The 16,208-nt window shown below is 41.3% G+C and overlaps 1 protein-coding gene across 1 annotated transcript in view; it reads right to left on the reverse strand.

The window, feature by feature from the left end:
- cntnap5l (contactin associated protein family member 5 like) overlaps positions 1-16,208 on the reverse strand; it is a 272,765-nt gene that overhangs the window by 102,131 nt on the left and 154,426 nt on the right. The window contains exon 6 of the mRNA XM_060940691.1: positions 11,543-11,727. Coding sequence (XP_060796674.1) covers positions 11,543-11,727 — 185 coding nt within the window. The remainder of the gene's footprint in view (positions 1-11,542; positions 11,728-16,208) is intronic.

A 16,208-nucleotide genomic window follows, 5' to 3' on the forward strand; every position in this document is an offset into this window, starting at 1 on the left:
ACTCAGCCAATGGATGCAGCACGCGTTGAACTTTTTACCTTAATGTCACATCCTGTTAGCCAGAGCATTTTTTTTTTGTAAATTAGCAATAGCAATATCACAATGAATCATTTTTACTTCATAAATGTCCACGTGTGGAGACTCAATCAACAGACACAATGTTTTGTTGTGAAGAAATCTAATGCTAAGTGCATGACTTTTCCCCTCTGTTTCCAATTATAAATTTAATCCATTTGGTGGTTGAGGCACAAATTATTGAAAAAAAAAACTCTCAGGCACCGCCCTGGTGATGACACAGGGACTGATACTGGTAATGCTTGTGATTAAAGTGAGAGCTCATTTACCAATGCTTTTTCATAGATTTTACATAAATTTCACTATTTTAACGGTTATTCCACAAAATCGAGTCATACATTAGCTGATAGCTGATGAGGTGCGTAGCACTGAGTTGGCTATAAACTATGTACAACGAGATTGAGTGGAATAACTGTTTTACTCTATCCACATTCACTGGATTTTGAGAAATAAAGCATTTTTATTTTTAGCAAATTCGATAAATAAAAACTTTATACAAAACATCCAACAAAATCATTTCTGCTTAGAATGTAAACAAACTGGCGAAATGACAGGAGCAATTTGTGAAAAATGCTATAATAATAATTCTTGAAAAATAAAAAAAGATACATTCTTCCCATCAAATAATTTTATTCCATATTTTGTTGCTTTTTTGTATTTTTTGGGGTTTTGTTTTCGAGTAGAGTTTTTATTTCATCCTCGGTTGGTTCAGTAACACACGCCGACATTTTCTTCTTCTTCTTTCGGGTTTTTTTTGGTGGTTGACAAACCAACTTAAAGGTGCATTACTGCCACCGACTGGGCTGGAGTGTCGAACAGGCGATATTAGGGAGAAAAAAAAAACAATATTCTTTTACCTATTTCTGTTTCTTTTAAATACTTGATAATAAAGTGATATATCTGACTTGATGCATGCTGCCATTTTGTTTTTCTCTACTCACAGTATATGAGCTGATAGCCTCGTAGTAGAGTAGCCAATCAGAGTGCATGATTGCTCATACCCAGTGAATTTGGATAGAATATATTATCTGTAGCCACTTATCTTGTTCTATAGGGTCGCAGGCAAGCTGGAGCCTATCCCAGCTGACTACGGGCAAGAGGCGGGGTACACCCTGGACAAGTCGCCAGGTTATTGCAGGGCTGACATATATATATATATATAATATATATATATATATATATATATATATATATATATATATATATACACACACATACATATGGCCCTTTTCCACTACCCTTTTTCAGCTCACTTCAGCTCGCTTCAGCTCACTTCAGCCCGACACGGCTCGCGTTTCGACTACCAAAAACCAGCACGACTCAGCTCGTTTCAGCCCTGCTTAGCCCCTAAAACTCGCACCGTTTTGGAGTGGGGCTGAAGCGAGCCAAAGCGAGCCGAGTGAGGCTGGGGGCGTGAGCAGACACTCCTCTGTGCACTGATTGGTGAGGAGGAGTGTCCTCACATGCCCACACACGCCCCGCGAGCACGCTGGGATCTGTAAACACCGCAAACCCGGAAGGAGAAGAATTACGAATTACGAGAATTTCTGAAGCCTTATGCGCCTCGCCTCATCTATATGCTCTTGCCAGTATCTGTCCGTGTTGTCGGTGACAACAAGCCACAGCACCAAGACCAGCAACACTAACGACTCCATGTCCTCCATGTTTATTGTTTACTATTCGGGTTGTGAGACTACCGCTTAAAAGATCACTGATGTCACTGTTTGCGCTGCTTAACGACATCACCTGACGTCCACCCACTTTCGCTAACTCCACCCAATGTCTCCACCCACTTCCAGCCAGCACGGTTCAGCGCGGTTGTAGTCGAAATGCAACTCCAACAGCCCCACTCAGCTCGACTCAGCACGGCACGGCTCAGCCCGACTCAGCCGCGTTGGTAGTGGAAAAGCGGCAATACACACACACACACACACACACACACACATATACATATATATATATATATATATATATATATATATATAGAGAGAGAGAGAGAGAGAGAGAGAGAGAGGCAGATCATATAGATCATATCATATACAATGTGTGGCAATACTGAGAATCCCAGTATTTCTAAAGTAGCTTTGAAAGAATGTCATATAAATGGCTGCAGTACTCTTGTTGCAGTATGAACAACTGCTTTGACTGCAATTTTAATGTCCTCAGTGGAACATTCAAAGGCCAAGAGTCCTCTTATGAATTACAATGACTTTTCAGAGATGCATACATTTTGGAATAGTCACAGTTGACAAGAACCCTGTTAATGGTAAACATTTGTATTTTCCTGTTAATGTACACAGTTCTGAAAGAGGATATAACCATAAATGGATGGATGGGTGGAGAGTTGGATGGGTCAATAGATGGCCAAACAGACAGATGGATGGATAAAGGCTATTTTGAGGGTCTTGAGATTATTACCCCTTTTATGTATTATACTGTACATTTATAAAATTTATAACATGCATAATTTGGTAAAATGACAAGAGAAAAGAACATGCTTTAAGTGAATGGTTTTTCAACACCGTTTCCCTTTCCTTCCATTTCTTGCTGATTGCAGTTTTAATGGAATCAATACGTAACAGAGTGTTACAGGATTGCTTCAGAAATTGCAAGTGGAGTTCCTTCACTCGGGCACTATTTTAACTGTCAGTCAGAGCCTGTTCCTCTGTAAAAGTAGCAGGAGAGAGTAGAGCACTACTTTACAAAAGCAAGCCTGGTCTCACATCTGATCAGCGTTGTTCGGTCACAGGGTGACAGAAAACATATGGCTTAGTGATGGCTTACTTTTACAAGTTTCATCTGGCCAACTTAACAACATGGCAGCATGTAACTAAATAAGATTCAATTTGCTTTATTTGAAAGAAAGCATGTGCAACATGTTTAATTTAATTTGCAAGATGAATGGAAAATAATTGCAGTATACTGTATGTTCAGTAAAAATATTTGCAATAATTAGTTATAAACAAGCTGCATGAAAGTTCTTAGTGATCAGGAAACGACTGTGATAATAGCATTTGGCTTGCTCTACACTGCATCACTTTCTGGAAGTCACAGGCTTCCAAAGCAAGACAAGGCTTACTTTCTCTCCGGGTTTCTTAAAGCACACAACCAGTCTTTCTCTTACGGATTTCATTTGTCTTAGGCTACATCCACACGACAACGGCAAAGAGATTTTTTTTTTAAATATCACGTCCAGGGCGGCACGGTGGTGTAGTGGTTAGCGCTGTCGCCTCACAGCAAGAAGGTCCTGGGTTCGAGCCCCGTGGCCGGCGAGGGCCTTTCTGTGTGGAGTTTGCATGTTCTCCCCGTGTCCGCGTGGGTTTCCTCCGGGTGCTCCGGTTTCCCCCACAGTCCAAAGACATGCAGGTTAGGTTAACTGGTGACTCTAAATTGAGCGTAGGTGTGAATGTGAGTGTGAATGGTTGTCTGTGTCTATGTGTCAGCCCTGTGATGACCTGGCGACTTGTCCAGGGTGTACCCCGCCTTTCGCCCATAGTCAGCTGGGATAGGCTCCAGCTTGCCTGCGACCCTGTAGAAGGATAAAGCGGCTAGAGATAATGAGATGAGATGAGATATCATGTCCACATGGGCAACGGATCAGTAAAATATCAGGTTCATATGGCAACGCAACGCTTGCTGAAAACGATGCAATACACATGCCACACCTCTACGTGCTCTGTAAGACGGTCCCATCGGAGACACCAGAACAATAGAAGAAGTAGACACATGCGCATAAACCCCTTCTTCTGTAGCATCAGCCACATAAAGTTTTGATTATTAGTCAGTAGCGTAAAATAGTATCTATTGTCTAAGACACTTATTTATATTTCATATTAAAACGTCTATGTAAATTAATACATAGAAAGCCTGGCCAGGCGCTGAACGTTCTTCTGCCTTCACTTTAAGAGAAATTCAGGGCTAGCATGAGCCTAGGTTCTTCCCTGTCACTGTCACACGCGCACACCTTATCACTCCCTGTCCTATGGCTATAGTCCCTTTAAATCACATGCTCGTTTTTTGAATGGAGACGCGGAAAGAGGAATGAACGGGGTAGATGGAGAGAGAGAGGAATGAACGGGGGTAGATGGAAGCCGGTACGCCAACATTCTGAGATCCTCCAGAATTCTTTAATGGTCCAGAATAAATTGAATGCTACACGTTGATGGATTACTTTGTTCTTCTACGCCCTTTTTGAGGAATGTATTGTCAGACTTAAACCAACATCTGAAGAGGTGAGATCGCTCCTTTTTTTCCTATTTTTGCTGGCGGGATTGTTTTTGTTTTTGGAAAGCACACAGGCGGTGCGTGGTTTGGTACTGCTTCCACAGTGTTTGGACTAAAGACTCTGCCCTAAGGGCTATTCTCTCACACTCTCTCTCTCTCTCTCTCTCTCTCTCACTTTGCACCATTACACAATAAATATTCACAGTGAAAATATTTTGTAAGCGCGTTTCATGAACCAAGTTATAGGATTTGTTGACAACTCGCATCGAGTTCGTTACACTTCTACCTGGTGTGAAGCACTGACAGTCATGTGGTTGTGACGTCATTGTAAACAAATCCGTTCTACTCATCCAGACAACTTCGCAACGGCGCCGTTGCCAGATTTTTTCACTCTGGAACCCGTTCTCAAAAGATTTCATTTTGGGGCACCCAAAACGCCGGTGCCGTGTGGACGCCAGGCCGAAACAATAAACAATTTTATCAGATTCACCTGAATCCGTTGCTGTGTGGACAGGGCCTTAGTTTCTGTTTTGACTCCAACAAATCGAAAGATGCTTTATGTATAATCATAATAATTAGCTGCCATTCAAACTTGAAACTATAAACCATTTAGCAAGAGAGGCTTATGAAACAGTGTGTGCAATTTATCAATAATTGCTAGGTAAAAGGATTAATAATAAACAAGCAATATGCTGTATGCTCTATACTTAAGTTCGTCTGACAAAATAACCCGCTCCTGTCACATGCTACAAAGAATTTAAGATTTAATGAGTTTTCCCACGTCCCTGTTTCTTAAAATAAAATAGCCAAACCACAGCTGTGACAATTTAGAAAGAAATTAACAGTCTGCACAATTGAATTAATTTCCTTCAAAATACTGTATCTTTTTTTTTAATCAGAAAGCATGTTGAATGTCTTATTTTCGACTAAAGTAAAAGCAAGTGGTAATTATCATTACAAACTTATTAAATTAAATGCATGATTATGGAATGCAGAACACACTTTTGGGAACACAGTTAATTTTGCATTCTCCTCTGCCAAGCAATTAAAAAAATTATATAATTCTCATCTCATCTCATTATCTCAAGCCGCTTTATCCTTCTACAGGGTCGCAGGCAAGCTGGAGCCTATCCCAGCTGACTACGGGCGAAAGGCGGGGTACACCCTGGACAAGTCGCCAGGTCATCACAGGGCTGACACATAGACACAGACAACCATTCACACTCACATTCACACCTACGGTCAATTTAGAGTCACCAGTTAACCTAACCTGCATGTCTTTGGACTGTGGGGGAAACCGGAGCACCCGGAGGAAACCCACGCGGACACGGGGAGAACATGCAAACTCCACACAGAAAGGCCCTCGCCGGCCCCGGGGCTCGAACCCAGGACCTTCTTGCTGTGAGGCGACAGCGCTAACCACTACACCACCGTGCCGCCATTTATATAATTATTTATCTAAAATATTGTTAGATGTGGACAGCATGGTGGTGCAGCAATTGCCTCATGGCAAAAAGGTTCTGTGTTTGAGTCTCGTGGCTGATTGGCACCTTTCTGGATGGAGTTTGCATGTTCTCCCACTGCTTGTGTGGGTTCCCTCTGGGTGCTCCAGTTTCATCCCACAATACAAAGACATGTGGATTAGATCAACTGGCTACTCTAAGCCCATGTTTACATTAGACCGTATCAACGGATCATCAGATTAACGTTTTTAAAACGATTAGTGTGCACACAGCAACACCAATACACGATTTGCGTGCACACAGCAACACCAATACACGGATACGTTTGGCTCCGCAGGCATCCTGCGCTCCAAATCACTCCGCCCTGAACAGCGAGTGCCCTCTGGAGGGTGCGCACTCCGGCCCTGCGCAGCTCACAGAGCACGCGAGTGAAGCGCACAAGCAGTGATTCGGGACTGAGCCGCTGTGTGTGTGATCCCAGCGCATATCACTTACCACTTGCAAGTGGAAGGATGGCAAGCCTAAAGACAATCATAAGTACACAATGGGCAGTATTTGCATCAGTATTTGCAGTATTTTCATACTTTTATACTCTTTAATGAAAGGTGATACAAGGCGGAAGTCCGCGCCGTTTTTCAGCAGTCGCGTCACATGACCAACGCCAGCGAATCAGGAAGGTGGATGTCACAGTGACGTTGTCCAATGACGACGCCAGCTAGAGCTCAGCACAGCGTATCTGCGTATCTCAGTGTTTACACAGCACCGGAGCTGACACGATCTAGATTGAATACGTGGACCCTGGCGGATTCCCGTTTCTCGGCGTTTCCAGGCGGTTTAATGTAAACGGACAGTGCATCCGCGAAGAAAACGAGACAGATACGGTCTAATGTAAACTTGGCCTAATTTGCCGATAGGTGTGAATGTGAGTGTGAATGGTTGTTCATCTCTCTGTTAGCCCTGCAATTGATTGGTAAACTGGGATTGGCTCCAGCTTCCCCTGCAACACTGACAGATAAGTGGTATAGATAATCAGTGTGGGAAATAAGGAATTTTAAGCAGACTGTCACAGGACAGACAAGTCTGAAATGTTGTCTGTCTGTCCAATGAAGCTGAACAGCTTTAGATGCCTGGAGATGCTTCTCAGCTATTTCCAGGCACACTTTTGTGATCTTCAAAGGCCAAATTACACCAGACATTAGTTGCTAATTACACTACAAATTGAATATAATTTACAAGAAAATGTCAGAAGATTAAAGAAAAACATGCTTAAAGTTTATACCCAAGAAAACAGTAGCGCACACACAGGTCAGTTCCATGTCTAGAAAAAAGTATGAGGGGGCTAAGGATGTTCCAGTTGGTTACAACTTACCGGGACTCATATATAGGTACTATAATAACACTCATGAAACACTGTCAACAATGACGATTTGTATACTATGTTTATAATCAGTCTATAAGAAATTTAGTAATTAACAATACAACTATTCTTACATAATACAGTTAAAATTTTGAGTATGAGATTCCAAGTAACGTTGTAACAAAATGACTTTAAAAATGACGCAAAACTAGACATGGTGATATCATTTGGCATTCCAACTAAAATCTGCTGCACTAGAACTTAGAAAATATAAGAAAATAAAAACTCTCTTAAAATATAAATCTACATCCTACAAAGCAGATGACTAACTGTCATTCTTATTATGAATGAAAAAAATACACATAATAATAACAACATAACCATTGATTGGCACTTAACATAACACTGTACTGCAAAGTTTCATGTAAACTGAACTCTTAATCAACTGACTGGATCAATCAGATACCATCAACCCTAAAACACTAGTTCAACTGCATCGTGCAATAAAAACAACAGATGAGTGTATTATTATTGTTTTATTTAGTGTGCCACTTGGGGAGAGGGAGGTACCTGTAAATTTGGCAGGGCTAGGACTTTGGGTGGATGAGTTATGAATTTTTAAATGCTGGCTTGAGCCAGGGCTCATATTAAAAGTTTTCGGTGAGCAGCACTCACATGGGGGTTTCAGGGGCGAATAACGGGCCGAGGCAGGGTCATTGTGGGCTGTGCCTGTTCTGGTTTGTTTTATGCATTTTGCAACAAAATGGGGTACAAGTAGTCAAGAGGCATGGAGACGCTATCAATTTAGTAAACAGTTTTTCAGCACTAGTGCAGCATTCATGGTGAGAGATTTGACCATTGATGTCAACGTTTTACAGAAAATACATCAATTATTCGTTGATTGTTCTGGATCAGGCCCTAATCATGAAGAAATTTCAGTGTTTAATTGCTTTAATCCAGTGTACTTTAAATATACAACACAATGGCTCTCAGGCATGATGGTTAAAAAATAATAACGAGCTTAATTACATCCATATTTCTGCATTTGACTTGAGGTTCTAACTCAGAATTCCTGAGCTTTGACCAGGAAAACAAACAAACAAACAAACAAACAAACAAACAAACAAACAAACAAACAAACAAACAAACAAACAAACAAACAAAACCAAAGAAAACACCCCTTCAATTTCCTACTCCAGAACTTGATTTCTCAGCTCCAGGTTCCACTGAGTTAAATAATGCCGCTTTTCCACTACCAACGCGGCTGAGTTGGGCTGAGCCGTGCCGTGCTGAGTTGGGCTGAGTCGAGCTGAGAGGGGCTGTTGGAGTTGCATTTCGACTACAACCGCGCTGAATCGTGCTGGCTGGAAGTGGGTGGACACATTGGGTGGAGTTAGCGAAAGTGGGTGGACGTCACGTGATGTCGTTAGGCGGCGCAAACAGTGACATCAGTGACCTTTTAAGCGGTAGTCTCACGACCCGGATAGTAAACAATAAACATGGAGGACATGGAGTCGTTAGTGTTGCTGGTCTTGGTGCTGTGGCTTGTTGTCACCGACAACGCCAACAGATACTGGCAAGAGCGTATAGATGAGGCGAGGCGCATAAGGCTTCAGAAATTCTCGTAATTCGTAATTCTTCTTCTTCAGGGTTTACGGTGTTTACAGATCCCAGCGTGCTCGCGGGGCGTGTGTGGGCATGTGAGGACACTCCTCCTCACCAATCAGTGCACAGGGGAGTGTCTCCTCACGCCCCTAGCCCCACTCGGCTCGGTTTGGCTCGCTTCAGCCCTACTCCAAAACTGTGCGAGTTTTGGGAGCTGAGCAGGGCTGAAGCGAGCTGAGTCGTGCTGCTCTGAGGTAGTCGAAACGCGAGCCGTGTCGGGCTGAAGTGAGCTGAAAAAGGGTAGTGGAAAAGGGCCATATGTGATGCTAATTCAGCTTGGCTGTGCACAGAGTCAACAGTTAAACAAAGTTTAAAATGAGTTATACTGCATACAAAAGTTCTTTGTTCGAAATTAATCAACATACAGATATATTTGCTTGTCGAGTCAGTCTATAACATTGCTGATACAGTTCACTGATTTGAGGATTAAAATATGCATCACTCATTACAATTAGCTGTCTAGCTTGTTGATAACTTGGAGGCATCCATGTATGCTTTTCCTTACTTTGTAACTCAAATGCATGGGCATTCCAACTTCCTACCTCAGAGGTAAGTCAAACGCAACATACAGTATGTACACTCACTGTCCACTTTAATAGGAATACCTGTACACCTGCACATTCATGCAGTTATCTAATCAGCCAATCATGTAGCAGCAGCACAATGCCTAAAATCATGCAGATACAGGTTTCTTGAAGCTCTTGCTTCAGTTAACGTTCATGTCAAACATCAGAATAGGGGGAGGAATGTGATCTCAGTGACTCAGTGAGCTCCTGGGACTTTCACACCCAACAGTCTGCAGAGTTTACACAGAATGAGTGTTGTTTTTTTTTTTTTGCATAATATAGATACAGTGGTGCTTGAAAGTTTGTGAACCCTTTAGAATTTTCTATATTTTTGCATAAATATGACCTTAAACATCATCAGATTTTCAAACAAGTCCTAAAAGTAGATAAAGAGAACCCAGTTAAACAAATGAGACAAAAATATTATACTTGGTCATTTATTTATTGAGGAAAATGATCCAATATTACATATCTGTGAGTGGCAAAAGTATGTGAACCTCTAGGATTAGCAGTTAATTTGAAGGTGAAAATTAGAGTCAGGTGTTTTCAACCAATGGGATGACAATCAGGTGTGAGTGGGCACCCTGTTTTATTTAAAGAACAGGGATCTATCAAAGTCTGATCTTCACAACACATGTTTGTGGAAGTGTATCGTGGCACGAACAAAGAAGATTTCTGAGGACCTCAGAAGAAGTGTTGTTGATGCTCATCAGGCTGGAAAAGGTTACAAAACCATCTCTAAAGAGTTTGGACTCCACCAATCCACAGTCAGACAGATTGTGTACAAATTGAGGAAATTCAAGACCATTGTTACCCTCCCCAGGAGTGATCGACCAACAAAGATCACTCCAAGAGCAAGGCATGTAATAGGTGGCGAGGTCACAAAGGACCCCAGGGTAACTTCTAAGCAACTGAAGGCCTCTCTCACATTGGCTAATGTTAATGTTCATGAGTCCACCATCAGGAGAACACTGAACAACAATGGTGTGCATGGCAAGGTTGCAAGGAGAAAGCCACTGCTCTCCAAAAAGAACATTGCTGCTCGTCTGCGGTTTGCTAAAGATCATGTGGACAACCCAGAAGGCTATTGGAAAAATGTTTTGTGAACGGATGAGACCAAAATAGAACTTTTTGGTTTAAATGAGAAGCGTTATGTTTGGAGAAAGGAAAGCACTGCATTCCAGCACACGAACCTTATCCCATCTGTGAAACATGGTGGTGGTAGTATCATGGTTTGGGCCTGTTTGGCTGCATCTGGGCCAGGACAGCTTGCCATCATTGATGGAACAATGAATTCTGAATTATACCAGTGAATTCTAAAGGAAAATGTCAGAACATCTGTCCATGAACTGAATCTCAAGAGAAGGTGGGTCATGCAGCAAGACAACGACCCTAAGCACACAAGTCGTTCTACCAAAGAATGGTTAAAGAAGAATAAAGTTAATGTTTTGGAATGGCCAAGTCAAAGTCCTGACCTTAATCCAATCGAAATGTTGTGGAAGGACCTGAAGCGAGCAGTTCATGTGAGGAAACCTACCAACATCCCAGAGTTTAAGCTGTTCTGTATCGAAGAATGGGCTAAAATTCCTCCAAGCCGGTGTGCAGGACTGATCAACAGTTACCGGAAACATTTAGTTGTAGTTATTGCTGCACAAGGGGGTCACACCAGATACTGAAAGCAAAGGTTCACATACTTTTGCCACTCACAGATATGTAATATTGGATCATTTTCCTCAATAAATAAATGATCAAGTATAATATTTTTGTCTCATTTGTTTAACTGGGTTCTTTTTATGTACTTTTAGGACTTGTGTGAAAATCTGATGTTGTTTTAGGTCATATTTATGCAGAAATATAGAAAATTCTAGAGGGTTCACAAACTTTCAATCACCACTGTAACTGCAAGATAATGGCATGAATGTACAGGTGTACAGGTATTCCTAATAAAAGTGGATGGTGAGTGTATGCCTCGGTAGTTCTCATTTAATGAAAAGCATCATAGATATAAGCAGTTATGTTCCGGATGGATGGAACTGATATCCAGGCCAGAAAAGTCTGATAAAATGCCAGAAATGAGAAAGCTATTGAAAACAACATTGGATTGAAATATTGTGAATACTACTGCAAGTTGAGAAACATGTTAAGAAACGACAAAAAAAGGCCAATAGATGGGGCAGGCTGGGGGTCCTCACCTCATAGTCTACCTCCAGAGAGTCCTCCTGGCCCTGTGTGCGAAAGTGCTGCGTGTCTTTGTCCACCGTGAAGTTCACCTGCTTATTGAAACGCTCTATGAGAACAGAATGCCAGAGATTGTCATCCAGCAGGCTGCCTAACATCACTGAAGTGTGTCTCCCACTAGACTGGGGTTTAGCATCATCTATGAAAGAGAGAGAGAGATACAGTAGGATCCGTCACTAAGCTGAGGAACAGTTTGAACCAGACATCAGTATTTATTCTATCCACATTCACTGGATATGACCAATCACATGCTCTGATTGGCTACTTGGCTATCAGCTTATATATCATGAGTAGAGAAAAACAAAATGGTGGCGCGCATCAAGTCAGATATATCACTTTATCAAGTATTTAAAAGAAACAGAAATAGCTAAAAGTTATATAAAAAAAGTTAATAGTTTTGTGCCCCCCCCCCCCAATATCTCCTGTTCCACACTCCAGCCCAGTCGGTGGTATTAATGCACCTTTAAGTTGGTTTGCCAACTGTCAAAAAACCCTAAAGAAGAAGAAAATGGTGGAGCGTGTTGCTGAACCAACTGAGGATGAAATAAAAAAGCAACAAAATATAGAATAAAAGCATTTGATGGTAAAAACATATCTTTTTTTATTTTTCAAGAATTATTATTATAGCATTTTCACAAATTGCTCCTGTCATTTCGCCAGTTTGTTTACATTCTAAGCGGAAATGATTTTGTTGGATCTTTTGTATAAAGATTTTATTTATTGAATTTGCAAAAAATAAAAATGCTCTGTTTCTCAAAATCCAGTGAATGTGGATAGAATAAAACAGTTATTCCACTCAATCACGTCATACATGTCTTATAGCCAACTCGGTGCTACGTGCCTCATCGGCTATCAGCTCATGTACGACTTGATTTCATGGAATGACTGTTAATTAGTCAGACAGTAAGAGAGAGGTAGACAAGTCTTACTGCCTAGGTCTCCATCCACCTGTTCTAATGTGACTTTTCAATTTACACTGCCTCAAACATTCCATGTGAACTCACTCCATAGTCCTGTCTGAGAAGCACACCAATGACTCATATCATTGCAGTGGTGGCTCAGTGATTCAGGCTCTGGGTGACTCATCAGAAGGTTGTGGGTTCAAGCCCTCGAACTGCCAAGCTGCCACTATTGCCACTACGCTTAACCCTCTCTGCTCCAGGGGTAGTGTATCATGGCTGACCCTGCACTCTAACCCCTGCTTCCTAACAAGCTGGGATATGTGAAGAAAAGAATTTGACTGTGCTGTAATGTATGTCACAAATAAAGGCTTCTTCTTCAGAAGCCAGAAGGAATCACATCCTATACCAATGCCTTTTTTGTTAGCTAGCATTCCAGTATTACTAAGCAGTATGTTGGTACATGATAGAGATATTTGGTGAGCTTGCTACTTGTTTTGCTTAGTTTCAATTAAATGCTTGAAACTGATCACTGATCCCACATCTGCTCTCTGTTTTTCACAAGGCTATCCTGATCACCCGTCAAAGCTACCCTATCACACTCAGACAAACCATCCATCCATTATCCATATCCTGTACAGGGTCACAGGCAAGCTGGAGCCTATCCCAGCTGACTATGGGCGAGAGGCGGGGTCCACCCTTGACAAGTTGCCAGATCATTGCATGGCTGACACATAGAAACAAACAACCATTCACACTCACATTCACACCTATGGTCAATTTAGAGCCACCAATTAGCCTAACCTGCATGTCTTTGGACTGTGGGGGAAACCGGAGCACCCGGAGGGAACCCACGCAGACACGGGGAGAACATGCAAACTCCACACAAAAAGGCCACTGGGTTCAAACCCAGAACCTTCTTGCTGTGAGGTGACAGTGCTAACCACTACACCACCATGCCACCCCACCAAGGAGAATTTAAAAAATAAAAAAAAGACAATTAGCCTGGTTTAGATCCCTTTTCTTAGGATCAGGGTAATGAAAATAAGGAATGTTTGGTTGTGGTAAAATTTTTCAGCATTCCTCTGCCTGCTACAAGCAGAATTATAAATAACGGCCCAAGCAGGGAGATTCAACCCCACATATACAAACCTGCTGAATTATAGAATGAGCACATTCTTTGTAGTTTAGCTTTTGTTTGCTAATTCCCATTCAGTCATCACCGAATAGGCCATTCAAGTTCTGATCAAAGTTATGTGGACAGGAAAAGCAGCATCCATGGCGGCCCCACAATTTACATTACAAGGTGAGAAAAACTTCTGTTATTCTTACCTCATGCTGCACATTGTGGTCCACAAGACCAGAACTCAATCACCAAAAAGCAATCACAGATTTGACTTTAAAATGTGTGAACCATTCAAACAGAACCCTGCCTATTTGCAAGTGAAAAAGATCACAGCAACTCACAGAGGAACAGTAATTTTGTGTAAAGACCTTATGCTTGTGCACATCTAAATATGCACATTCTGCGTGAGTGTGGATGAGTTGCTATAGAAACAGCTTCCAGCAGTGTTGAGACATGAATGCGTGAGGACCTCTGCCTCAGGACACTGTAAACATCTACCTCACTTTGTTGATTTGACATACTGTCCATTATACTCATTTATTCCACTCCTTCTCAATCGCTCTCGTTCACTTTGCTCCCCCAGACACCTCTCCTGCCTTTGTTCACGCCACTCCCCTTTCATTTGGTTGACCCCACTCCCCCTTAATCAGTCATATTGCCCAAAATCCCTCTCCTGAACTCATTTATCTTCACTCACATCTTCAAAAATGCAATATTCACTTCTTCATATGTATCTTCCATGCAATCTATCTCCCTTTTCCTTTCCTTCATTTCTCCCTCCACCTCCCTCATTCGTTTACTCTCCGTCTCGTTCTGCATCTCTCATATTTTCTTGCTCTTTCCTCCCTCCTCCTTGTAAATATCACAGCTCTCCCTTATGCCTCTGATCTCTACACACCATCCTTTACTTCTTCACTCCACTCAACCTTTATGTCTTTTCTGCACTCGCTCACTCTACTCACCTCCTGCACTCATTCTTCACTCATCCTTTTCCAATTTTAGTTTTGTGAAAATCCAATCCCTTCTTTTTCATATACTGTACATCTTCCATACAATCTCTGTCTCTCTTCCCCTCCTTTTCCTTCTCTTCATTTTCTCTTTCTCACTCTCTTTCCTGCCTTATTAATTTACTCTTATTTTCCTCCTGCCTCTCATCAACTTTGTCTTTTCCTCCCTTATCAGTGCCTTCTTCATCTTCCTTAATGTCCATCTCTTTCTCTCTTTTTTATCTTTCCCTTGCACCCTCCCTTATCAAACTCACCTCATCCTTTCATTTCCCCTCACCGTCCTCATTTCTCCATTGCCTAGCCCTCTCAATCTTTATCACTGTCTTCCACTCTCACCTCACATTATTCATTTGCTCAGTCTTTTCCCTCTCCATATCTCTTTCTTATTCCTCTTTCTTTACTCTTATTCTTCCTCCCATTTCGAGGCCAAGGATGAGATTCAGTTATTTCTTCTCACAAGTCACAAGACTCTTAAAACTGCCTCATTATACCAGTTCATACGCACAAATCACTTACATGTCTATACTGCTGCTAAAGATCATTAATATGATTTGCATATTCAAAAATACTTACAGAATTTTTGGAGCATTTATTGAATAGGTCATAAAAAGAATTTTCTCCGACACTCAATTATTTTTGTTTAGTGGACCAAAAGCTACCGAATTCGAATCACAGACTTCCAATTTTATTATTTATTTATTTATTTATTTATTTTTATTTCTGTGTAAATAGAATAATTAATGAATTTAAAGCCACATGGCCCTAAATTCTCTGCTATTTTTTATCTGCTTCACCATGACCCAATTCCAGATACTACATCATGCATCACATGGTGGGCTTTCCCCGTTCGCGCAAGGCATTGTGGGATACAAATTTGAAACAGGAGAGAAAAATGGAGGATGTGAGTGTGCGAATGAAATGTGAAAGACCGACTACAGTAACGGAAAGCGAGAAGAAAAGACATTATGTTATATACTAAGGAAAGGAAATGCAGGACCAAACTAATAAAAGTCGCCGGTCAGCGAGCACCTCGGTGTGATCAGCTGTTTGTTTAGCAACAGAATGATGTAACTGTCAGTGCATTGTTAAAGATAAACCTGCGCATGCGCACACACACGGACTTCCTCTGTCTGCCTGACTGTGTGAAGCGAGCGATTTCATGCACATTATTTGCTTTAATCCCCTCAAATTAAATAACTTCCCAGCCACAGAATGGCCTGATATTTTGTGAGATATTATAGAAATAAACATACATTACAATGACCAAATTTCAGAGGGATCTAAATTTCATCGATCTTATGAAATTGAAAGGCCGTTTCGCTTTAAAAGGGTTTCATTTTTTTGCATTACAAAATCCATGCTAAGTTAAACCATGTCAGAATCTTTTCGCTTTTACTGCGAAATTGCAACCTACAAAAATCAGGTAACAAATAACCAGAAATGTTCTAGGAAAAAACAAACAAACAAACAAACAAACAAACAAACAAACAAACAAACAAACAAACAAACCCCACAATAGTTTAGTGACATTACTAAGAACAGGATGCCCCTTTAAAAGTGATGAGAAGACCAGGAGGAAAATGGTCAG

The sequence above is a fragment of the Neoarius graeffei genome, chromosome 15, assembly GCF_027579695.1.
Source record: "Neoarius graeffei isolate fNeoGra1 chromosome 15, fNeoGra1.pri, whole genome shotgun sequence".
In the NCBI taxonomy this organism is placed as follows: domain Eukaryota; kingdom Metazoa; phylum Chordata; class Actinopteri; order Siluriformes; family Ariidae; genus Neoarius; species Neoarius graeffei.